Source organism: Quercus lobata, chromosome 4 (assembly GCF_001633185.2).
Source record: "Quercus lobata isolate SW786 chromosome 4, ValleyOak3.0 Primary Assembly, whole genome shotgun sequence".
Lineage (NCBI taxonomy): Eukaryota > Viridiplantae > Streptophyta > Magnoliopsida > Fagales > Fagaceae > Quercus > Quercus lobata.
Genome location: NC_044907.1, coordinates 17,574,956 through 17,600,079, shown reverse-complemented (window position 1 = coordinate 17,600,079; position 25,124 = coordinate 17,574,956). Strand labels below are relative to the sequence as shown.

General features: G+C 33.2%; 2 protein-coding genes and 1 non-coding gene across 3 annotated transcripts; all 3 read left to right on the top strand.

Moving 5' to 3' along the window:
- Nucleotides 1–5,351: 5,351 nt before the first annotated feature.
- On the top strand, nucleotides 5,352–5,967 carry LOC115984723 (U-box domain-containing protein 17-like). Its single transcript, XM_031107739.1, has 2 exons — nucleotides 5,352–5,718; nucleotides 5,909–5,967. Exons 1-2 carry the CDS (start codon nucleotides 5,352–5,354, stop codon nucleotides 5,965–5,967), a joined length of 426 nt encoding a protein of 141 aa, XP_030963599.1.
- A 6,981-nt stretch (nucleotides 5,968–12,948) lies between these two features.
- On the top strand, nucleotides 12,949–14,308 carry LOC115983398 (U-box domain-containing protein 11-like). The gene has a single exon (XM_031106069.1). The coding sequence runs from the start codon at nucleotides 13,021–13,023 to the stop codon at nucleotides 14,107–14,109; it is 1,089 nt and encodes a 362-aa protein (XP_030961929.1). The 5' UTR covers nucleotides 12,949–13,020; the 3' UTR covers nucleotides 14,110–14,308.
- A 10,250-nt stretch (nucleotides 14,309–24,558) lies between these two features.
- On the top strand, nucleotides 24,559–24,632 carry TRNAN-GUU. The gene has a single exon. It is a non-coding gene; the product is annotated as a tRNA-Asn (tRNA).
- The last annotated feature ends 492 nt before the right edge of the window (nucleotides 24,633–25,124 follow it).

Here is a 25,124-nt window from a genome sequence, read left to right as displayed (position 1 = left end):
ATCTCCAACAGGGCTGGCCATCTCCAAATTTTGGAGAGAAAAGCCACTGTTCACACAAAATCAGCTCTCCAGCAGCCTCTCTATCTCCAAAAAAAATTTTAGATTTGCTACAGTAGCTCTCCAAGTCTGGAGAGCACTGTAGCAATCACTGTAGATTTTGCAAACATTATTTCTCCTTAAATTAATCCCGGTTGAATTAAAAAAATATTTTTTTCTCTTTCCTTCCTTTCTCTTTCTTATTCACTCTCTTACTCTCTTCTTTATCTCAACGGCTACAAAACGCAGAATACAATCCAAACACTAAAACAATTTTTCTCATAAACCAAATGAAATCAGAAAAAAAAAAGAAAAAAGAAAAAGAAAAGAGAGAGACCTATTCATGAGCAAAAGAATTAATTCAATCTCAATAATCACAACCGATTAAAATTTTTAATTTTCACTCAATAATCACAACGGTAACAACAGAACTATTCTTGATCTTTTCTCTCAAACATCTCTAAACTCAGTCTCAATCAAAATATAAACTCAAATCACAATTTTAAAACTAATCAAATTAGAACCAAAAAAAAAAAAAAAAGAAGCAAAGCTGACCCATCTGAGCCTTGGTGGGGAGGAGGATATGCGGTGGTGGGAGAAGGACAAGCGGACGATCTTCATGTGTGAGAGAGAGCTCCAGCCGAGGTGCTGCTAGAGAAGAAAAGAAAAAAAAAAAAGAATAGAGCTCCAGCCGAATGCTGCTAGAGAAGAAAAGAGCTGCTAGAGAAGAAAAGAACAAAAAAAGAAAAGTGCTCCGGAGAAAGTGCTAGAGAAGATAGAGATAAGGGAAAGGTGTGGAGGAGAAAAAAAGAGGAAAAAAGAAAAGAAAAGAAACGTGTGGAGGAAAAAAAGAGATAAGGGAAAAATAAAAAATCCTAATTGAAAAATACTACCACAATATTTTTACAATATTTTCACAATAAATTTTAAGTAACAAATTATTATTAGTTAATATTGGCAAGTAAAAAAATAATTTCAGTGGTGGGTACAAATTAAAACTAGTAATAACTTTCCACATAAATTTTGTTGTGAAAGTATTGCGTAAAATGTTGTGAACATAGCACTTTTCATTGAAAAATATAGTTGTTAAAAAAAGAATAAATGATGATTAAAAAAGAATAAACAATGAATGAAGAAATAATATTTAAATGAGATAGAGAATGGGATAGAGAATCTGTTGGAAAGTGTATTTGAAAAAGTGGGTAGCTAAAAGCTAAATGTCACTGTTCATTCTCCAAACAGGCAAAAATTAGGCAAAAATTTGGAGAGGCTGCTGGAGATGCTCTAAGTCTTGAATTCCAAAATGCTCTGATCTTTAAAATAATTCAAAACATACACATATAACGGGTGCCTATAAGGCTTCTGTTGATAAAATATTCTAGAAAAATTTTAATATTGTTTTTATGAAAAATGTAAAAACCGGTAAAAAAAAAAAAATTAAACCAAATCTCTAGGGCAGCATTTGTTAACTTTGCCCATATATATAACACTAGTAGAATTCATTTGGATGAAGATATTTAATTCAAATTTTTAGTTTAAAAAAAAAAAAAAACTTGAATAAAATAAGCAGCAACACAAAATCTTATATTAGTTTAATTCATGAATACTTCTAATTTTTGAAAAATTACAACTTACCTACTTGTCGTTTGACCGAAATTTAAATTGCTTACTTGTGGTTTGAAATCTCATGATGCAAGTATTCTGCTTAATTCGTTTTGATCTTATATTTTTATGTTTTTTGTGTTTTTAGAAGAGGGAGATATAAAAGTGGTGCAAAATTATATATTTAGTACACGTTTGGATAGTGCTGAAAAGCACTACTGTGTTTGCGTTTTTTTTTTTTTTTTTTTTGAGAAGCGCATTTCAGCAAAATTTATGCTTTTCCAGTGGGTCTCGTGCACTATTCACGGGACCCACAAATCTTTTTTTTTTTTCCAGCAAAATTTTCATTAAAAATAAGTCTCACGGCACTATTCACACATTTAAAAATTATTTTGCTACAATATTTTCAGTTTTCAGCAAAATAAGCGGTATCCAAACACACTCTTAGTCTCATTTCTATCTGAGTTAACCCAAGTAGGTAATTAAAATTTTGGCCAAACTACAATGACTAAGTTTAGGGCCGGTCCTAGACATTTTGGGACCTAAGGCGAGAACTCAAAATTTGGCATTTTTTAATACTTATATATTAATTAAATTAATGTTTATTTAATATTTTTATATTATAATATATTTCATTTAAAATCAATTTTTCTTGCATTTTGAGATGCAAATTGATTGATTAAATTTTTGTATTCAAGTTCTTCTAACATCTCCATTTCAATCGATAACATCTAATTTTAGAACTAATATTTTCCCAATCTCGAGTTCCTTCATTACATAGCTGGCCAGTACATTTAGACTCAAACAACTTGCAACAAAAACAAAATACTTGGTCTGTATCTTTTGAATACACTAGCCATTTTCTATCATGCTTCTCCCCATTTGATAATATTCGAGTGTAATGAATAGTAGAAAAATGTCTAGTGTCATCACCATCATTGTCTCTAATTGGACCTCTTTCTACTAATAAATTTCTTAATTTTGTGTCAATATTTTTCCAATTACTTGGATCATAAATATTTGAAGGAATATAATTTAACATGTCATTATTATTTTCATTTTCTTCTAGTTGAACATCATTATGGTGAATTTGTTCATTTGTGACATTTTCATCATTATTTTCATTTTCTTATAAATTATTTTGAAGTTCATTATCCAAATTTGTTGTATTGCAAAATTGAACATCATTGTTATCTTGAAATTGTATCATTTCATTATCGTCTAACTCTTTTTGGTGAATTTCTTGCTCATTTGTGATATTTTCTTCTAAATTTTGTGTTATATTTTTTTTTATTACTAAAAACAAATTTATTCATTGATCCTTTTTGAGACTCAATTAATTTTTCTTCTTTTTTTCTTTTTTTAAGTTTTTCATATCTAGATGCATATTTTCTAATAGACATTTCTAATCAAACAATATATTTATAAAGACTAAAATAAAAAATAATTTTCAAGTGTAGAGCAAATAAGAAATAGAACCTGATTTATATAAAAAGTATTTTTGTAGTTTCACCAAACAATAACAAGTTTTTACCACTAACTAAAATATATATATATAAAAGCACAAGATTAAAAAAAAAAAAAAGGCACAAGCATAACAAAATTTAAGCACAACCATAACACAAAGCTTATTAATAAGACCTACCCACAAAAAACACAAAGCAAATCCTATCTATAACCCAAAAAAAAAAAAAAAAACGCAAGCTTTATAAAAATAAATAAATAAAAACTTAAGGGCCCAAACAAACATGAAACATCTAGGCTGCCATAAACAAAACAGGCACAATGTTATTATCTTAACAAATAAAATGAAGAGAAAGCCAAGCGCCCAGATATTTATACCTAATACGGACATACAATGAGCAGTTGAGAGAGGCGGAGAGAAGAGAATTAGATTCAGAGAAAGAATGAGAGAGGCGGAGAAAGTTTGCTTGAACAGTTGAGAGAGGCGGTCCAGGCGGAGGAAGCTTGCTTGAGTAGTTGAGAACAGTGGAGAGAATCAGAGAAAGAATGAGAGACAGAGAAAGGGGTAAAATTTTTAGGGATTTGAGTTGTTTCATTTGTTTTGATTTGTGATTGTTTTGTGGTTAATCTCTTAGACCGAATTTGTAGTTTATCTTGTTGATTTTTGGTTTGTCTAGAGGATAATAATGTTTTTTTTTAAGCAATGATTCTATTTAGAACCAATGTTTAACCGGATCTACCAAAATTTTTGTTTTTTGGTTAAAAGGATGTGCCTGATTTTTATAATTCATCTGAAACTATTTTTTTTTTTTTTTGCCCCAAATACCCCTCTTTTCTAAAATTTTGAGGCCCCCTTCTACTTGAGGGTCTTAGTCAATTGCCTAATTGGTTTAGTGGAAGGGTCAGCCCTGACTAAGTTATAATTTGCCCTTTAATTTTTAAAGGTTAAAACTTTTATAGATTTGAAAGGATTAAATGTGAGATATTATTTCTTTTTTGATGGAATGTGAGATATTATTTCATATTCATACACATCAGAAGCATTTATATGGCAAGTTCCAACAAACTACTAGTCTAAAATGCTTTATGCTACCGACACTGTGTATTTATTACCTAGAAAGGAAAAAAAAAAAAACAAACAACAAGCTCGTGCTTTGCAATTTTACCAATTCCTCCATTGAAGTTAGAAGGCACGGGAAACAGCATCTCACACGCACCCTATCTAGTTTGAAGGCACGGGAAACAGCTTCTCACACACATCCCTATCTCACATAGATCATCACGATCACATTACAAGATTGGTAGTTTCTACTTTCTACTAGACATGGCAAAATGGGTCAAACCCGTTTGACCCGACCCGTTTGACCTGCAACCCGTTTGATCCATAACTCGATTGACCCGTTTAAAAATGACCCGTTTTGACCCGCGACCCGATTGACCAGACCCGAACCCGAACCCGACCCGCACGTTTTTCCACGTTTACCAATGTTGAGTAGATTGAGATTGAGGTGTAATTTTTATAAAATATTTACTTATTCTTTTTTACTTAATATGTTATGTACTCCATTATAGTTTGTAATTTTTTACTTGTCACCTTCATTTTCTCTTCCTATTTTAAATAGATTGAAGATTATACCAAGATTAGTTTCTAGAAAACTGGAACAAGAGTTGCACCAAATTTGGGTATCAATTCAAGTGTTTAGTGGTAATTGGTAACAATATCACTAGTGAGAATCTAATCACAATTAAGGAACTCATAAACAATTAACAGATTGCATTTATTTCCAAAAAAAAAAAAAATTGTTTGAAAAATACGGGTCAACTCGACCCGACTCAACCCGCGACCCGTTTGACCCGCAACCCAATTGACCCGACCCGAACCGACCCGCCCGTTTTGCCACGTCTACTTTCTACTCTCTATTATACACGACTAAAATGGTAGGCAACGATGAAAATTCAATAATACGCGCATCCCCATACACAAATACAATACGAAGTATTTTGGTCATTTCCTCATAGTTAGGTAGATACCCTTTGAAATAAGCAAAAAGTCGCATCTCTCTTTCTTATATTCTTTTCACACTTGTAGTTGTGTTTCGTTGTATACATCATACTATTCAAGTCATCTTCAAAAATAAGCCACCACAACAACATTATGGATAAACGCAAACTCAAACCCAAATCATTACCAAAACCAAAAATTGCATAGAAACCAGAACTTTCTGAAAGACCCAGAAACCCCCAAAACCATGGAAGTGAAGCGCCGAACGGTAAAGACCCTTGTGACAAAGCTGGGCTCAGTGTCAGAACGAACCAGAGTCGACGCCTTGTGCGAGCTTCGGCTGATGACAAAGCTCGACGCAGAGAGCCGACCTCTAATAGCAGAAGCCGGCGCCGTCCCGTACTTGGCCGAAACTCTCTACTCTTCGTCCCATTCTTCACAGGACAACTCAGCCGCCACCCTCCTCAGCCTCTCGATCTCCTCACGCGCCACGTTTATGTCCACGCGCGGCCTCCTCGACGCCATCTCTCACATCCTCCGCCGCCACTCTCCAGAGTCTCCTCATTGTCGACGAGTATCGACCCATCATAGTTTCGAAACGGGACATCTATTAGGTACACTCTCTCACATATTGTCCATACAATGTGAGAGAGTGTACATAATACACATACGATACGTTTTCGTGATTCCATATATAACCGTATAACATAAAACAAAAAATTCATCAAGAGGGATTGGACTTTTGGTTTACCAATGGGAAGTGAGTTGTTGTGGAATGGGCAAGAATGGTGTGGTGGGGCACAGGAGAAGTTGGAAGTTTACTGTATGTGGTGGGGGCGATGGAGGTGATTGCTGGGGGTTGAAGATGGTGACAAGTTTTAAGGAGTGAATTTAGAGTCAAGTGTGACAACGATTGCTTTCCATTTCCCCCGACTAATCTCTTTGCTTATTGACCCCTCCTATTTTTTTTCTTAGGCTACTTTAATTTTTGGGTGTGGGTAGTGGGAGAGGCTAAGGCCTTTTTTGACATTCCAACCTAGTGTCCCACTCCCTACTCGTGCTTGATATGTCAAACAGTATCTAGATAAAGCATAAAGAGTTAGGCCTGCCAAGCGCCTACCATGGTCCCCCGTGCCCTTTGTGACCACTTTTGTTGACTTAAAATGAATATTTTTACGAAAATATGATTTTTATAATAGTAAATTTGGTCCATGTTATTTTTAATTTGAATGACTTGGATGTAAATACTATTACTACAACTTGAAAATTACATGGACTAAATGGACTGTTACCAAAACATTTTGACTAAATTGACAATAATTTCAAAATATAGGTGACCAAAATGGTATTTTCATAAGTCTCTGTTTCTTCCTATTAATAATTTGACGAATGAGAAGGGAGGTGCATTGGAAATTTTGTCTTAAACCTATATAAATTTAATGACACAAAATTTTATTATAATTTTTTCCCGCAATTACCTTAATTTAGCATACAATAAAAATGATATTTTATTTATTTATTTTTATAATTTGATAGTTATAATAGAAGATGAGGGAATTTGAAACCTACACGTCTTTGTTGAAACATTATAAAGTGCTACAAAGCTCTTGACACAATAAAAGTGATATTGGTAGTGAGAACATGTGAAAGTTGTGGGGTGTTTGAGGAGGGGGGGGGGGAAGGGCTGGGGTTCAACTCTTCAAGAGGGAGTTTTACACATATATACACTTAGATTATTCTAGAGTAGAATTTCTATTTTGTATTAAAAAAAAAATTACACCTTTCATTTGACCATATATAAAGATTTTAAAACTCTATAGTAGAATTACCTTAGCCCTAAAGGATCTAAATCCCTGGTTCCTCCTTATCATCCCCATAAATAAAATCATTAATTTACTTTCATCCATTTTCTTATAATCATTCTAACAAGAGAGTAATATTTTATTTTTTTCAAGGACAAAGTTTAGTTACAAAATTAGTCGTAACCTTAGGCTACAAACTTATTTAATATCTTTTTATTGGATGTGAATTTTGACAAATCCACCATGAAATTACATCTTCTTCTTCTATCCTCCATGCTTGCAAAATTTCAAGAAAATTAAAGATCAATAGCTATATCATCAATAAATTTTTTAAATTGCAAGTTTTTGTAATTTAAAATTATGCACAAAATGTAAGCTTATAGATCATATAATAAATGATATCCGATTGACACAAAATTTAACATGTGTATTAAGGGCGTAAAAAACATGCAATTCAACAGTTAGATTTTCAAAATATGTTATAGTATTTATTTTATTGAGTGAGTTTGTAGCCTTAAGGTACAACCAATTTTGTAACTAAATTTTGTCTCCTAAAATAATGAGATCAAATTACAACATACTCCAATGTATGCTGAATATTGGATGGGATCTCGATAAGGTTACTGGTATTTTCACAAAGACACAAACTCCCCATGGTAAACCATTCATAAACTCTTGAATGAAAGTTTTGATCAAAGTCGATAAGGTGCTTCTAATCAATACTTTTTTTTCATTGGTATATATATATATATATGTGTGTGTGTGTGTATTTGTTAGTATATTAATCAAGTTATATTGAGATACTTATCTTGTACAAAATGGTAGTACTTTCTTCAAAATCACATTGTTCGCCTAATAAATAATTTGTTAATGTCTGTGAATATTTGCTAATATATTAATCAATGATACTTATCGTGTACAATAATCAATATGATATTATTTTTCTTCAAAATCACTTTGTTCGCCTAATAAATAATTTTTTAATATCAAGATACGAGTAGTTAAGACAATATATGCAAACATGTACTGATGACTTTTATCAATGATAGAACCGTGTAACTAATCTTTATCGTAAATTAAAAGATAACAATAACACCTAAAGATAAGAAAGAAAATATTGAATATAAAGCTCGTGGTTGAAAATAGTCTTATGTTGGACCATTTCTGGTTATAAACTATAGGTACATATAATTATTTATTAGATACTTAATTGTAGTGGTACACTTGGGGCGTATAAAATATTACCTTTTTTAATTAGTTTTTTTTTTTGGTAAGACCTTTTTTAATTAGTTACTGGAAGGGAATAGAGGCTATGAAGCCCCTTGCATATTAGTTAATTAATAGGAAGAAAGGAACATATTGAATTCTTTATGTATGTGAGTCTTAGATTTAGATCCGTGCAATTATTGCGCGTTGCAATTATTGTGAGTTGTGAGTTTGTTAGATGTAAAGTTTGATGGTTGAAAAAGTAAAAAAAAAAAAAAAAAAAAAAAAAAAAAAAAAAAAAAAAAAAAATTGAAGGTTAAAAGTTTTTCTAATCCAAGGGCTTAAATTAAAAGCGGGCTTTTAACTTTTAATCTTAGCTGTTGGTTCACTATTATACAGTGCAATAATTTTATTGGACTCGAGTCGGATCCTATGACTTCTGTGTCTTGAATTCCAAAATGCTCTGATCTTTAAAATAATTCAAACACACACACATATAATGGGTGCCTATTAGGCTTCCGTTGATAAACTATTCTAGAAAAATTTTAATATCGTTTTTATGAAAAATGTAAAAACTGGTAAAACTTTTTTATTTTTTTAAAACCAAATCTCTAGGGCAACATTTGTTAACTTTGCCCATATATATTTACATGGCAAAACGGTCGGGTCGGGTCGGGTCGGGTTGGGTTGGGTTAATCAGGTTGCGGGTCAAATGGGTTACGGGTAAAAATATGTCATTTTAAGCGGGTTAAAAACAAGTTTGGATCAATCGGGTTGCAGGTCGGGTCGGGTTGGTTGACCCGTACTTTTCACAAGATTTTTTATTTATTTATTTATTTATAATAAAGAAAACAACATGTATTTATCATTTGGAAAGTTATGCAACAAATTACTTGATGTAAAATGCATTATTTTGAATTTACCACTTATATCAAGAATGAACTCAGTTAAACTTATTATAACTTATTCAATAATTTTAAAATTATACAAATCCTAACATTACTATCTAAAACAAAATAACGTAAAGATAAGTAAAACAAATACACAAGTTTTATTTCTACACAATATCAACATTCCAAATATAAAACAAAATTACAAATGACTTATTGGATAACTCATTTGATAAATAATAAAAACATATAAGAAATTTACAATTTTGAAAATTAATTTTATAATCTATTATCAATTGTGGTTGACACTCTATTTCAATTGAGATATACATTAAAGTTTGATTACTTATTTATTTATACATGGTCTTTTTTATGAATATCATATCATTGTTAAGCAACACACACTCTAGGAAATATCATAGTTTATTTTGAAAAACCGTTTATTTTGGACATAAATTGTTAAAAATATAGGTCTAAGCATTCATATTTTATTTATTTTTTTTTTTTTGAGAAATGAAGCTTGCTATTATTATTATTCAATATTGGCTAAATCAGCCTGTACAAAATGGTGAATGTCTGGTGGTACATCTTCCATCCAGACAATTAAATTTGGTTCCCTAACAGCCCTTCTTGCCAATGCATGAGCTACATTGTTTCCTAGATGGTGTACTTGAGAGAAACCCACAAATTGAAAAGCTCCTGCCAAACATTTGACATCCTGCAGAATATGTCCATGCAAAGCTAGAGATGGACTGTGATCTTGGAGTTCCTTGCATATAGCCTCTGAGTCTCCTTCCAAAATAACTCTGTTTAAACCAAGTTCAAGTGCAAATTCCGTAGCTCTCCTCGCTGCTACCTGAGCCACTGTTGTTGGAAGTGGCGCAAGCTATGTCATCGATGCCAACACCTCACCTTTCTCATTTCTAATTTTTGGAAATATATAACTTACTCACATGTGGTTTAACCGAAATTTAAGTTACCTACCTGTGGTTTGAAATTTGACACTTTATCAATTTAAGGTTTTACCAAAATTTAAGTCGCCTACTTGTGGTTTGAAATCCTATGATGCAAGTATTTCGCTTGATTCGTTTTGATCTTATATTTTTATGTTTTTTTTTTTTTTTGTGTTTTTTGAAGAGAGAGATATAAAAGTGTTGCAAAATTATATATTCAGTACCTGTTTGGATAGTGCTAAAAGCACTGCATTTGCGTTTGCATTTTTTTTTTAGAAGCACGTTTCAGCAAAATTTATGTTTTTCTAGTGGGTCCCGTGCACTGTTTACGGTCCCACAAACCTCTTTTTTAACAAAACTTTCATTAAAATGGGTCTCACGATACTATTTACACATTTAAAAATTATTTTGTTACGGTATTTTCAGTTTTCAGCAAAATAAGCGGTATCCAAATACACCTTTAGTCTCATTTCTATTTGAGTTAACCACAAGTAGATAACTAAAATTTTGGCCAAAATACAATGACTAAAATTTTGGGGCCTAAGACAAGAACTAAAAATAGGGTTTTTTTTTATACTTATATATTAATTAAATTAATTTTTATTTAATATTTTTATATTATAATATATTTCATTTAAAATCTATTTTTCTTGCCTTTTGAGATGCAAATTGACTAATTAAAATTTTGTATTCAAGTTCTTCTAACATCTCATTTTCAATCGATAACATCTAATTTTAGAACTAATATTTTCCCAATCTCGAGGTCCTTCATTACATAGTTGGCCAGTACATTTAGACTTAACCAACTTGCAATAAAAACAAAATACTTGGTCGGTACCTTTTGAATACACTAGCCATTTTCTATCATGCTTCTCATTTGATAATATTCAAGTGTAATGAATAGTAGAAAAATGTCTAGTGTCATCACCTCTAGGAAAAATTATATCAATAAAAACAAAATACTTGGTCGGTACCTTTTGAATACACTAGCCATTTTCTATCATGCTTCTCCTTTGATAATATTCAAGTGTAATGAATAGTAAAAAAATGTCTAGTGTCATCACCTCTAGGAAAAATTATATCATTATCTCTAATTGGACCTCTTTCTACTAATAAATCTCTTAATTTTGTGTCAATATTTTTCCAATTACCTAGATCATAAATATTTGAATGAATATAATTCAACATGTCATTATTATTTTCATTTTCTTCTAGTTGAACATCATTATGGTGAACTTGTTCATTTGTGACATTTTCATCATTATTTTCATTTTCTTCTAAATTATTTTGAAGTTCATTATCAAGATTTGTTGTATTGCAAAATTGAACACCATTGTTATCTTGCAATTGTATCATTTCATTATCTTGTAACTCTTTTTGGTGAATTTCTTGCTCATTTGTTATTTTTTCATCTAAATTTTGTGTTATATTTTGTTTATTACTAATAACAAATTTATTCACTGATCCTTTTTGGGACTCAATTAATTTTTCTTCTTTTTTTTTCTTTTTTTAAGTTTTTCATATCCAGATGCATATTTTCTAGTAGACATTTCTAATCAAACAATATATTTATAAAGACTAAAATAAAAAAATAGCTTTCAAGTGTAAAGCAAAAGAGAAATAAAACTTGATTTATATAAAAGTATTGTTGTAGTTTTATCGAACAATAATAAGTTTTTAACAATCTCAACCTGCATAAATAAAGACTTATTCAATATATTACCATTAACTAATATATATATATAAACACAAGATTAAAATTAAAAAAAAAAAATTAAGCACAAGCATAACAAAAATTTAAGCACAGCCATAACACAAAGGCTATTAATAAGACCCACCCACAAAAAAACACAAAACAAATCCTATCTATAACCCAAAAAAAAAAAAAATGCAGGCTTTATAAAATAAAAAACTTGAAGGCCGAAACAAACGTGAAACGTCCAGGCAACCATAAACAAAATACGCCCAATCTTATTATCTTAACAAATAAAATGAAGAGAAAGCCAAGTGCCCAATTTTTTATACCTAATACGGACATACGGTGAGCAGTTGAGAGAGGCAGAGAGCAGAGAATCAGATTCAGAGAAAGAATGAGAGAGGCAGAGAAAGCTTGCTTGAGCAGTTGAGAGAGGTGGTCCAGGCGGAGAAAGCTTGCTTGAGCATTTGAGAACAGTGGAGAGAATCAGAGAAAGAATGAGAGATAGAGAGAAGCGAAGAGCAGAGAGAAAGATAAAATTTTTAGGGATTTGAGTTGTTTTATTTGTTTTGATTTTTGATTATTTTGTGGTTAATCTCTTAGACCGAATTTGTAATTTATCTTGTTGATTTTTGGTTTGTCTAGAGGATAATAATGTTATTTTTGGGCAATGATTTTGTTTGCTTTTTTTTTTTTTTAAATATTTTTATAACATAGAATTCTACTTTAACTTAATCTAAGTGTATATATGTGTGAAGTTCCCTCTTAGAGACTTGAACTCCAATTCTTGCCCCTCACACCTTACAACACTTATACTTGTGGAGTGATTAGCGCACCAAGGATATGCGGTGGTAATTTGTCCTTTAATTTTTAAACATTAGTACTTTTATAGATTTGAAAGGATTAAATGTGAGATTTTATTTCATATACATACACATCAGAAGCTTTTATGTGGCAGGTTCCAACAAACTACTAGTCTAATGCTTTATTCTACCGGCACCGTGTGGATTTATTACCTAGAAAGAAAAAAAAACAAACATCAAGCTCGTGCTTTGCAATTTTACCAATTCCTCCATTGAAGTTTGAAGGCACGGGAAACAGCTTCTCACACACATCCATTACAAGATTAGTAGTTTCTACTTTCTACTTCTGTTATACATACACGACTAAAATGGTAGGCAACAATGAAAATTCAATAATAGGCTTATCCCCATACACAAGATTGCATTCGTAAGAACATGACAAAATACGAAGTATTTTGGTCATTTCCTCATATAGTTAGGTGGATACCCTTTGAAATGAGCCAAAAGTCGCATCTCTCTTTCTTATATCCTTTTCACACTCGTTGTTGTGTTTCGTTGTATACATCATGCTATTCAATTCATCTTCAAAAATAAGCCACCACCACAACATTATGGATATACGCAAACTCAAACCCAAATCATTACCAAAACCAAAAATTGCCCAAGACTTTCTGAAAGAACCAGAAACCCCAAAACCCATGGAAGTGAAGCGCCGAACGGTAAAGACCCTTGTGACAAAGCTGGGCTCGGTGTCAGAACGAACCAGAGTCGACGCCTTGTGCGAGCTTCGGCTGATGACAAAGCTCGACGCAGAGAGCCGACCTCTAATAGCAGAGGCCGGCGCCGTTCCGTACTTGGCCGAAACTCTCTACTCTTCGTCCCATTCTTCACAGGACAACGCGGCCGCCACCCTCCTAAACCTCTCGATCTCCTCACGCGCCACCTTAATGTCCACGCGCGGCCTCCTCGACGCCATCTCTCACATCCTCCGCCTCCACGCCTCCACGTCGTACGCATCGGCCGTACAGTCCTCCGCCGCCACACTCCACAGTCTCCTCATTGTCGACGAGTACCGACCCATCATAGGTTCGAAGCGGGACATCATATATTCGCTGATAGATATCGTGAAACATGTCGGATCTCCTACGAGGTCGGTGAAGGACGCGTTGAAAGCGTTGTTTGGGATCGCGCTTTATCCGCTGAATCGAAAGACGATTATAGAGTTAGGTGGGGTTGGGACCTTGTTCTCGTTGGTCATGAAGGATTTGGCGGTTGGGGTAGTTGAAGACGCCACGGCGGTTATAGCCCAAATAGCCGGGTGTGAGGAGAGCGAAGAAGAGTTTCGAAAAGTCTCGGGTGTTGGGTTGTTGGTGGATTTGTTGGATGGAGCAACGAGCTCTAGTATGAGAATCAAGGAGAATTCAGTTGGGGCTTTGTTGAATTTGGTGAGGTGTGGGAGTGAGAAGGTTGGGAGAGAAGTTAGGGAAATGGGGTTGGGTGTGGGTGTGGTGGAAGGGATTGCTGACGTGGCGGAGAATGGGAGTGGGAAAGGGAAAGGAAAAGCTGTGTCTCTTTTGAAAGTTATCTATGGTGGAAATGGGTGTGTGGTGAGGGATGAGAGATTTGATTCCTTGCTAAATCAATGTTCTTCTTGACCTTGTGGGGGGTTTGGGGGCTTGTGCTTGAATGGTATGTTGTATTTTTTTTCTTCTTCTTCTTTCTTTTTAGATTTTGATTGTTAGTTTAGAATAGGGGAAATGGTTTTTGTTATCAAAATTGGTATGTATTGTGTAATGTAAATGATCAAATGGTGGATTTTAGTGATTTATACAGAACATGACAACTTACTTGTATGCTGGGGTTGGAACTTATTTTTTTATTGTTGTTAGAAATTTTACACATTTTTTTTTTTTTTTGGTTTCATAGCTAATTTGTTGTCAAATATTATAGCTTGTTGTTGGAATCTATGTTCGAATCCGCTCTTGCACTTGTTAATGATAGTGTGTGGCTTTTTTTCAACATCATATCATTGTAGGAACCTTAAATGATCTTATATCAGTTCTTCATCTAGAGCTTGGAAAGCTAAGAGAGGAATACATTGATGCTTAAGTCAAATTGAAGTATGTTTGAAAAGGTATTCATATTGGTGCCATGAGAAGGTGTATAAGTATTGAACACATGATTTTATCCTCTGTATTGTTCTTACTAGGAAAGTACGTTGTTGTTGGAAAATTTAAAAAGAAAAGGAAAAAAAAAAATAGTGGATGAACGTATGCAAGCAAGCCCATTGGAAGCTAATTAGATATTCACTTTGTTAGGTTAAGCATAAATCTTAAGTTCAACTCAAAAGAAGCTTCATGTATTTGATGTACATATAAAAGTTGATCTTGTCCACTGATGAGAGATGAACTAATCATATTAGTGAAAGGAACATTTTCAGCCAAACTCAAATAAGCAATATGGAATGTGTAAGATAGGAATACATGCTTCATAGTATGTTGAAAGGTATTCATATTGGTGCTGTGAGGAGGTAGTTAAGTATATAAGAGTTTATTGGCAGATTTAAAAGTGAAAAGAAAATACTGGAGGAACATATTGAAGCAAGCCATGTAGAAGCTAATTAGAAATTCATTCTATCACATATTTTCTCTTCTGTTGTTTCGTATAATAATTGAGAGTATTATGTTTGTGCATTTACTTGCATGATATAAGAACTTTTGCTAAGGATAATTTCTTTCAAATGCTTATAGTTAAATCAGTTCTTAGTTTTGTCTTGACTCTTAAACAGACATACTTGTAATTTACATGAAATCATGAAGTGCCATGTGATTATGAACTTCAAATGGTAAGTTCATGTTGATGGAGATGTTTTGAATATTGGATCAGATCCTTTTCACTTGTTTGAAATGGAGACATTTTATTTCATGTAGAAATTTACTTTTTCATGAATTTAAAGGTACCCACATACATAGATGATATAGAGGATCCCAATTCCTAAATTTCATCCTGGCATGCAATTTTTCTTCTCTGAATTTATGTAAATTATTGTTAGTAAAAAAGAAAAATGTAAGTAAAATAAATTACTGCATTTTTTTAGCAATTTTGAACTGAAATATCTGATTAAAGCAGATGATAGATGGGAGCTATGAGAATTTTGGGCAAACCTTGATACAGAACACTGAGAATTGATTACCAATAAAACTCTGTTTAGGTGGATTGGAGGCACTCATTTCCGGAAATATGACTCAGTTCAATGGTAGAAGGGAACTCTAATAGAATTTGGCTGCATATTTTAAGGATGAGTTTGTGCAAGAACCAGATTTACAGCTAGTATGAAGTCATGGAGTGAGGTTTACATGACCTAAAAGGTAAAGGATAGAAAAATACCATCAGAAAGGTGGTGTTTGTTGCTACCATCTACATAGATGATATAGAGGATCCCAATTCCTAAATTTATCAATAAAACTCTGTTTAAGTGGATTGGAGGCACTCATTTCCGGAAATATGACTCGGTTCAAAGATAAAAGGGAACTCTAATAGAATTTGACTGCATATTTTAAGGATGGGTTTGTGCAAGAACCAGATTTACAGCTCGGATGAAGTCATGGAGTGAGGTTTACATGACCTAAAAGGTAAAGGATAGAAAAACACCATCAGAAAGGTGGTGTTTGTTGCTACCATCTATAAGATTTGGCTATAGAGAAATAGGAGAATTTTTGGTAGCAAACTTCTTCCTGAGGATTGTATCAGTAAGGTTTTTAGGGATGCTGTCAGGTTTAAAGTTAGTGGCAATACTAAATTCAAGAACTCCCTTCAGAATAGGGTGTTCTGCTGTGTGGAGGATTCTTAATTCTATTCCAAGTTAGGCTTGGGATGAGTTGTTTTCTTGTCTTTACAGCCATCTGCTGCTGTTGACTGATTGTAGTGTGGTTTTCTATATATATATATATACATAAACTACACTAAGAACTAGGACAAGATTAAAAGGAATTGCATTAGAGTAAAGTGAAGCCATTTGTTTTGGATGTGTTTATGCCTGGTAGGTGAACAGAGTCATGGCATTACAATGGGTAGGGTGTATAAACCATTCTTATTGATTTTGTTCCGTTTCGGCCGGAACGCTCAGAATATTTTGTATCAGCATGCAAACCAGTACCATAATACCTCCTGTTTCACCTCATGTCAAATTTTGGGACGTTCCAGCCATTTCGGCCGGTAATAGATTTTGGCTTTGAAAAAAAAAAAAATCAATTCATTTAGCCAGCATGCACTTTGAGTTTTTTTTTTTTTTTTTTCCCCTGAATTTTTTCATCTTATTTCAAACATAAACTTGACAATGAAATGATATGGTTAAAAAAAAAAAAAAAAACTGGAGAAGTAGACAGTAGAATCTCATATCAATACTAAATGATTTGTTAGGGAAAAAAAATCAGAGAAAAAGAAGAAGAAAGCAAAAATCCAAGCTTTGGTAGAATGGTGGACGAAGTGGAAGTTAATTTGCTTACCATTTGAAATCTGAGAAATTATTGTGTACTCTCGGAGTACTATAAATGCGTACTCCCTCTTTTCACATAAATGGTGGGTTCTACTAATTAAATTCATGGTAGGACCTACCATTCATGTAAGAGGATGGACTATGTATTTATGGTACTCCGAAAGTAACTAATAATTTTTCTCTCTTCTTCGAGGCTTGTCTAAGTCGTCTCTACTCTCTAGAACTTCCAAAGTGAGAGAGTTTCATTTATGAGACTTGTAAATGACAAATAGAGCTTTGAAAAGTGATATTAAGAGTATGTTTGGATACCGCTTATTTTGCTGAAAATTGAAAATTGAAAACTGAAAACACTGTAGTAAAATAATTTTTAAATGTGTGAATAGTGTGTTGGGACTCATTTTTAATGAAAATTTTGTTGAAAAAAAGGTTTATAGGTCCTGTGAACAATGCATGGGACCCACTGGAAAAGCCACTTGTCACAGAAACGTGCTTCAAAAAAAAAAAAAAAATGCAGACACAAACGCAGACGCTGATAAGCTCAATCCAAACGAGTACTAACAATTAAGGGAAAATGGCTCAATGCAAGTGAGAGTAAGTGAGAGCGGAGCTTCCTAGAGCTTCATGAATCATGATTATAATTTTCCCAAATTCCCAAAATATTCATTTATTTACAAAATTTTGCTTTAAAAAAAATTCATTTATTTAGATAATAACTCAAATATGAATTTAAAAAAAATAAACAATCTAAACCACTTTATTGAGATTTTCTTTTTAAATCACTATATTAATAGCAACCAGTAAAGGTATTATTTTATTTAATTTTTTATGGGATTATTTTTATTAATTACTATTGTGTAAGTATATTTAGTATTACTTTTTTGAATTAATAATTTTATGTTGTATAAGAATGTATATATCTCTTTAAAGAACCTCGAAACACCTTGAAACGGTACGCCGAAATAAGCAGGTACTGAAATATTCTATTCCATTGGACAAACCGAAACTGATTCCAAAACAATATTCATAAAGCATGATCTTTGAAATTGATATGGCAGTTCGCAATTAGAAGCTGCAAGAATATGATGTTCATTAGTTCAATCATGTTTTTAAAATAGAAAGTGATCAGAAATATATAGGCAACAATGTAATGATGACCCGTTTAAGAAATGAAGAAGTATGTAGTGAGTGGGTTTTGCATGTTGTGTACACTCTAGAACTTGTTTCTCACAATCATTCTTAGGGTGGTCTATTGAGGATGCATCAAGCAAGCCTCCATAAACAGGAAGAACTTTGACCATTGATTAGTTACACCTGGTGGTGTAATTTTTGCCAATGTTACCTCTCATAATTTCTTTTTATTGGATGTGTAGTTTAACAAATTTACGTATTTTTGGATTACATTTTCTCTTTATACCTTTCAAACTCGTAAATCCAACATGATTAGAGATCAATAACTAATAGGTGGTTCAAAGTTGCGACTTCCACACGCACCTAAAATGCGCATTTGGAGTTAAAAGTTTGATTAGCGACTGCCATCTTCATATGGGTCCGGATGACTACTGACTACGGCAATGGAAATGGACGTTATATGATTGATTTGAGGTTAATTAATATGTTGTCCTACTAGCAAGTGAATTCTACTTAACCTAATACAAATTCCTAATACAAATTCCATGTTGACTAATATTCATTGAAAAAACAAACAAAAGGAAAACCAAAATGAAAAGAAAAGGCGAAAAGGTAAAATAAGGAACATTTCAGAGTACAAACGTGTAGAGTATTAGTGACTACTAACTAGGTCAAGGTGACCATGGTCATGGAATTGGAAATGCATGTTCATATGACATTTGATTTGAAGGAAATGCATCGTCCTATTGGCTAACACAATGAACCCACATAACCCACTAGAACTCTCAAGTCATGGTTTTAGATAAGATGTAACCTGAATTGGTTGGATGATAAAAAGCTGGTTTGACAAATAATTTGGTGCCTTTAAATTATTTCATTTTCAACCCTTAACCATAATAAGTACTGTGACTGTGAGTCTGTGACAGTGAAAGATGATGGAAAAGTTTGCAGCACCTAGAATTTTGTCAAAAAATCATGGTTATTCAGGGTATGAAAGGAAAGTGGCATAGAATTCGAAGATCAAGCATGATTGCAGCATTAGTTTTGTTAATTAGGATAGTGCAGGGATTAAAATGTATATCAAATTGTTGGGAAAGCTTACGCATAGACAAGTCCTAAACAAGTAGTAGTTTTTTTTCCCTAACAATAAGTGGGGGATCAAAATTATGTTCTTTCAGAGTCATAAGGTTCTTGGCCTAAACAAAAGGTTATTGTACAAGGTATATTCCCACTATTGCTTCACAATGTAGGAACTATTTGGTGTTTAGAATATTGATTAAACTATTGACTATTCTTTTAACAACTTAGTCTTTTGGAAATAATTTATCGTGTTATTAGGTAGTCTTGAGTTCAAATCTGCTTTCTAATCCTCATTCAAAAAGTTAAAAATATCATGAATTAAATTATTGATTCATAAGGTTCATGGCCTAAACAAAAAGCAGCTGCGCACGATGTATTCCCACTATTGTTTCACAATGTGAGAACTATTTGATGTTTAGAATATTGATTAAACTCTTGAATTAACTATTCTTTTAACAATTTAGGCTTTTGGAAATAATTTATTGTGTTATTAGGTAGTCTTGAGTTCAAATCCTCTTTCTAATCCTTATTCAAAAAGCCAAAAATATCACAAATTAGGCCTTACTTATCAAAGGCATGTTTAGACTTACATATGAGGGGGGTAATAAAATATTGGTCAAGTTATTAATTTTAATATTTTTAAAATATCTAAACTTTTTAGACAATTGGTAATTTATTATTTGCACTTTGTTAACTTCGTCGCTCGAATTCCTCCCTCATGAACGTGCCAATTGAACTACAAGTCTTTTGTGCCGCGTTAAGTTGAAAGTGGAATATGTTTTACATTTTCTATTGAAAGCTTGAGCTGTTTGTAAAAGGTACTTCATAAATCAGTACTGAATAAGAGTAGAGGAAATTACATTACATCAAATTGGAGACACTCAATGTGTGTGGCATGGGCAGCATGGCTTAGGTGAGGCCAAATGTTATCGACATCATGCAATGTTCTTGAAACCTCAAAGCAAGCATGGTGAGTCATCTCCATCAAACCTGTCGCAAGGTTTTTCCATAATAAGAGAGAGCATTTTTTTGTGGGTGAACGTAACACAAATTTTTGCTTATTTTGGATGAGTTTTATTTAGATGGATTTTATGTTGCTAAATCTTGTCACTCTATACAAGGAAAAACTATCACAAAAAGCAACACGGTTTGAATATAGAGCAAGGCTCCATCTGTGTATGGTGCCTCGAATGCTTTCTCTTTCTATTTTTTCTGACAATATTTTTCTATCACCATCACTAATTCTTGATGAGAAAAAGTTTAGTCCATGTTCTTCTCCAGGTGATGCCTCATGCTTGAATTCTTCAATGCGACTACTAAATAAATACCTAGTCTTCCAAGCCCCTATGTACTAAACGTCATTGTCTGCATCAATTATGTGTATTCAAAGTTCCAAACTTTGGTTAAAACTTAGAAGTTGTCTTGAACCAGGCTGTCTCCGTTCAGCTTGACATGTTTCTCCCGACTTACACGGCATGATCAAATTATATAAGTCTATGATCTCAATTTCGTGGTAGAATACTAGATAGAATGCACAAATAGGAAGATTCCTATATCACAATTTGTTGATTTGTGCGTTTATAAGTAATCGATAAAAAATGGAGTCCATGTAACAAAAGTTGGTAGAAGCTAGAAAGTGTCCATCATTCATAAATGTAACACATCAACATGTTGTGAAAAATAGGTGTGATATTAAGTGTGTCCCTCCAATTTTCTTCACACAGCCTATGGATGTAACTACTTTTCTAGTCTAGGATTTTTTTTTTTTTTTTACCATGTGACATGATATTATTACATTAACAAAACATCTAATGCTATTTGTTAGTCAACTAACCTCAAATAATTCGAAGCCCAATTTAAGCTCAAGGGAGTCTAAGAAATCCTCAATTTGTATTAAGTTTGACTCAATTACAACTTTGAGAAGAAGATAATAGTTGAATAAAAGAAATTTGTAGGAAGCCTAAACAAGAGATTAACCAAAAAGAAGAAGAAGGGGGAAGTCTAAACAAGAGTTTGTAATAATTTTGTGTTATTTAGGAAAGCTGCTTTTTCACTATTTGGAAGGTTAACTTTTAGCCACCGTTACAGCTAACTCGTTAGTCTTATTCATGAGAAGGTCATGATCTCAATCAGTAGAAAGTTAAATTTGGAGTGTGAAATTGGTTAGGCATATTGTTTGCCATACTATCATTAATTAATAGAGAAAAAATGTTAATGTGTTAAATTTGGAGGAGAAAGAGATTAGTGATGCTAAATGTTAATGTGTTATGAGTAGTTGTGTACTGTGTGCATTCAATCCACCAATTTGTTGTACCTAACTCAATTCAACCCATTCCAATGCCTTGGGTTGGATTTTCATTGATTGATTTATTTATTTATTTATTTTTATAAATATTTTGATTAGGTTGAGTTCATGTTGGCAAAATTTTTAACATAAATAACCCAATTAAGAACAAGAATAAACCAACATAACCACCCAAAGACAAAGCAACAAAGAAACAAAAGACTCCATATACAAATATATGAAACCAAACAAATAGAGTGATTCATGGACTTTGGGAGGGCATCCCCAAGCAATTCAACTTTAGCGAAAGATTTGGATTTGGTAATCCATTTGGCTAAATCATGTGCAGTTTTGTTTATTTATTTATTCACCTGCTTGAAGGAGCATAAACTTAGATAGTTGAACGAAACTCATTTTTTATTAGGCCCAACAAAATGATGCTAAGTGTCCATTTGAGATCCACTTATTTTGTTGAAATTGAAAACTTTTTGTTGAAAATATTGTAGATAAAGGTAAAAGTTAGCTGAAACTAAGGCTGTCCAACCCACCTGGCCACCCGTCCAACTCGCCCGTACCCGATCGGCGTTCACCCGATCTGACTGCTCCGGCGGTCGGCCGCGGCCCGCGGGTCCCGAGCTCCAAAACCCGACACCGGCGGGTTGGTTTCGAGTCCCCTTGTTCAAAACCCGTGAAACTCGACTTGCCCGAAGACATCAAATTCTGGCAAATCTCCAACGATTCCGACAAGTTTCAATTTGATTTGGAAGATTTCGGCGACCAAAACAATTAGATCCGACATAGATACACCATATTCGGCGATTCTCGGTTCGATTTAGGGGGAAAATCATCGAATTTGACGAAATCCTCACCAGATCTTGGTCGGATCGGGTGAGATCTCGCCGATTTTGGCCGTTTTTCTGTGTTTTTCGTCGGGTTTCATCCTCACCTGAAACCGATGCCATCCATCGGCAAACCAACCCGCGAAACCCGACCCTCTTAATGGGTCGGTTGGGGGTTGAGAATCTGCCAACCCGATCTCTTTCGGGTCGGTTGCGGGTTGGGCACAAACTTGACCTGCCCGACCCGTGGACACTCCTAGTTGAAATAGTATATTAAAACTCATAAATAGTACTAAAAGTGCAATGTAACTCATAAATAGTAGTAAAAATAAACTGAATAGTAAAATAAGTTGGCAAAAATAATTCATGCCAAACGCACACTAATCTGATAATCGAACACAACCTAACCCGAACCTCATGGTTTATAAACCTACCATAGGTTGAGTTGGTTAAAGATTTCTTAAGTTAATGAACTCATGATGGATGGAAAAACTTTAAATTGAATTCAAGTATACAACCCAACCAAACCTACACACCCATTATTACGACAGACTTGAGAAACCTACACACCCATTATTACGACAGACTTGAGAAGGGGTAAAACCAAAAAAACAAAAAATGAAGACGAAGGAGAAACAAGGAAAGAAAAGGAACCCAATCTAAAATCAACACCAAGAAAACACTTTCCTTCACTAAAACCCACTATACCATTGGGACAGGTTATTCTCCACTCAATTCCTATTTTACCGAAGTTTTTGCTAAAAGCTACCATTGATTTCTCAATGAATAACTTCTTAATTCTACTCCTATGAGACTCACAGGCTTCTCTGACCCATTAAAGAGAAAAAAAAGTATCCTTGCATCATAGATTTTGTTGGGCTTTTTAGAGGGTTTCACTTTCACTTATTTCAATATGCAAAGAAGACTTTTTAAGGCTGAGTGACTGAGTGCAACATCTCTTTTTGTTAATTTGATATCTTGGGTGGTGACTAATAATGCCACTTTTACTTGTAATTTATTAACTTTTGATGAGGAAAAAAAAAAAAAGTTGGTCTACCTCTACCCCCTTAAAAATTAACCACTAAAAAGGAATAAATAAACTATAATTTGCACATGGAAGAAGACTTTCTCAAACCCATCAATAAGATTTAACTTCTGTGAAAGATTGAATCTAAAAAATGGGTCTTAATAATAATAATTATGCTTTGGGCATTTATTCCATCATTCTCCAATCAGATCCCCACAAGTGATGCAAATGTTCATCATTATTTTGGTCTAAATATTTGTCAGCATTTTTCCTGACGAGGCTAGAGATCAAAGGCTATCAAGGCACTATCTTCAAAAGCCCACCACTTTCTCTTTTTTTTTTCATCTACTTTTCAACCACCTTTCAGAGGCTGGCCAATGGCATTATGTACTTTTAATCCTTTTGATGATTGTAACCCCGTAAACTTTTATTTATTTATTTTATTTGTTTGTTTGAATCTGAATTGGTTCCAAGTGCCTGACCAAGTGTGAACAATTAGGAAGTTTTTTTGTGTTTGAAAATAAATTTTTTGATGGTTTTTTTAAACATTTTTTTGATAGCTTTTTTCCAAGTCCTTTGTTTGCAAGGAGTTTTATTTTATAATGCCACTTTTCCTGTCCATATTTAACATCTCAATCCAAAATTTGCCAATCCTATACGGGTCAAAATTTAAATATTTAATGTTGTTCTAAATTAATTAGCTTACAATTCGGGGACTAATCAAGAACAATTTGAGTAAAATTTTTCTCAGCTAACATAAAACTAGATTGGATTGTTGTTTCTTTTTTTTTTGGCCCTTATATATATATATATATATAATAAAAAAAAAAAAAAGGAGGAATGAGGAAATCTAGTAATTTTACTCTTGTAGGCATCATTTGGACCCAATAATATTCTGAAATACGATAATCAGAGTTATGCATAATATGTAATATTCTGAAATACGATAATCAGAGTTATGCATAATATGTAAGTGGCAAACTTTCGAAATTAAAAAAAAAAAAAAAAATCCGAATTTCACTAATACAACGAAAACCTAAGCCAACAAACTAATCAATATATATATATATATAGCCAGAGATATTAAATTCAATATCTCTATCAAGATGGTAATTTGATATTTGGAAGTTTGGAATCCTATCTTATTTAGAATTGGAAGAATCGTACTAATCTGGATCTTGATAACTTCAGAGCAAGAAAGAAATTCGTATTTCGGATAAGTATAATAAAAGATAAAGAGTGAATACAGCAGCTGGAATAGCTCAGTTGGTTAGAGCGTGTGGCTGTTAACCACAAGGTCGGAGGTTCAAGCCCTCCTTCTAGCGTTGTTTTTTTATTTTACCATTAACTTCAAGGCCTCTCAACATCAAGTAGGGTAGGTCCTTTTGCTAATAATAAAAAACTGTAACGTTAATTTTATTAGATGAATTTAAATTAAATGGAAAGAGCATCTAAGTTCACTCACCACCTTTAACTTCAAGGCCTCTCAACATCAAGTAGGGTAGGTCCTTTTGCTAATAATAAAAACCTGTAAATTTAATTTTATTAGATGAATTTAAATTAAATGGAAAGAGCATCTAAGTTCACTCACCCCCACTTCCAACTTCCACAAAAAGAATTTAGTCATTTAGTGTTGACAGATTTGATTGTGGGTCAGGTCAGGGTTGGGACTTGTAGAATTTTGAGTAGATTTGGTCATCAATGAAATATGGTTCAACTTGAAACTTCATCACTAACCACTGACCAAGGCCTACCAAGGCTTGCTTTTATGGCCAAATGGCCAAGTTTCTGTTCCTAGTGTCTCCTATATTCCCTGC

Coding starts and splice junctions, on each gene's coding strand:
- LOC115983398 (XM_031106069.1), top strand. CDS start 13,021: ATGCTATTCAATTCATCTTCAAAAATAAGCCACCACCACAACATTATG.
- LOC115984723 (XM_031107739.1), top strand. CDS start 5,352: ATGGAAGTGAAGCGCCGAACGGTAAAGACCCTTGTGACAAAGCTGGGC. Junction 5,719..5,908: donor CGAAACGGGACATCTATTAG/GTACACTCTCTC, acceptor GGTGGGGCACAG/GAGAAGTTGGAAGTTTACTG.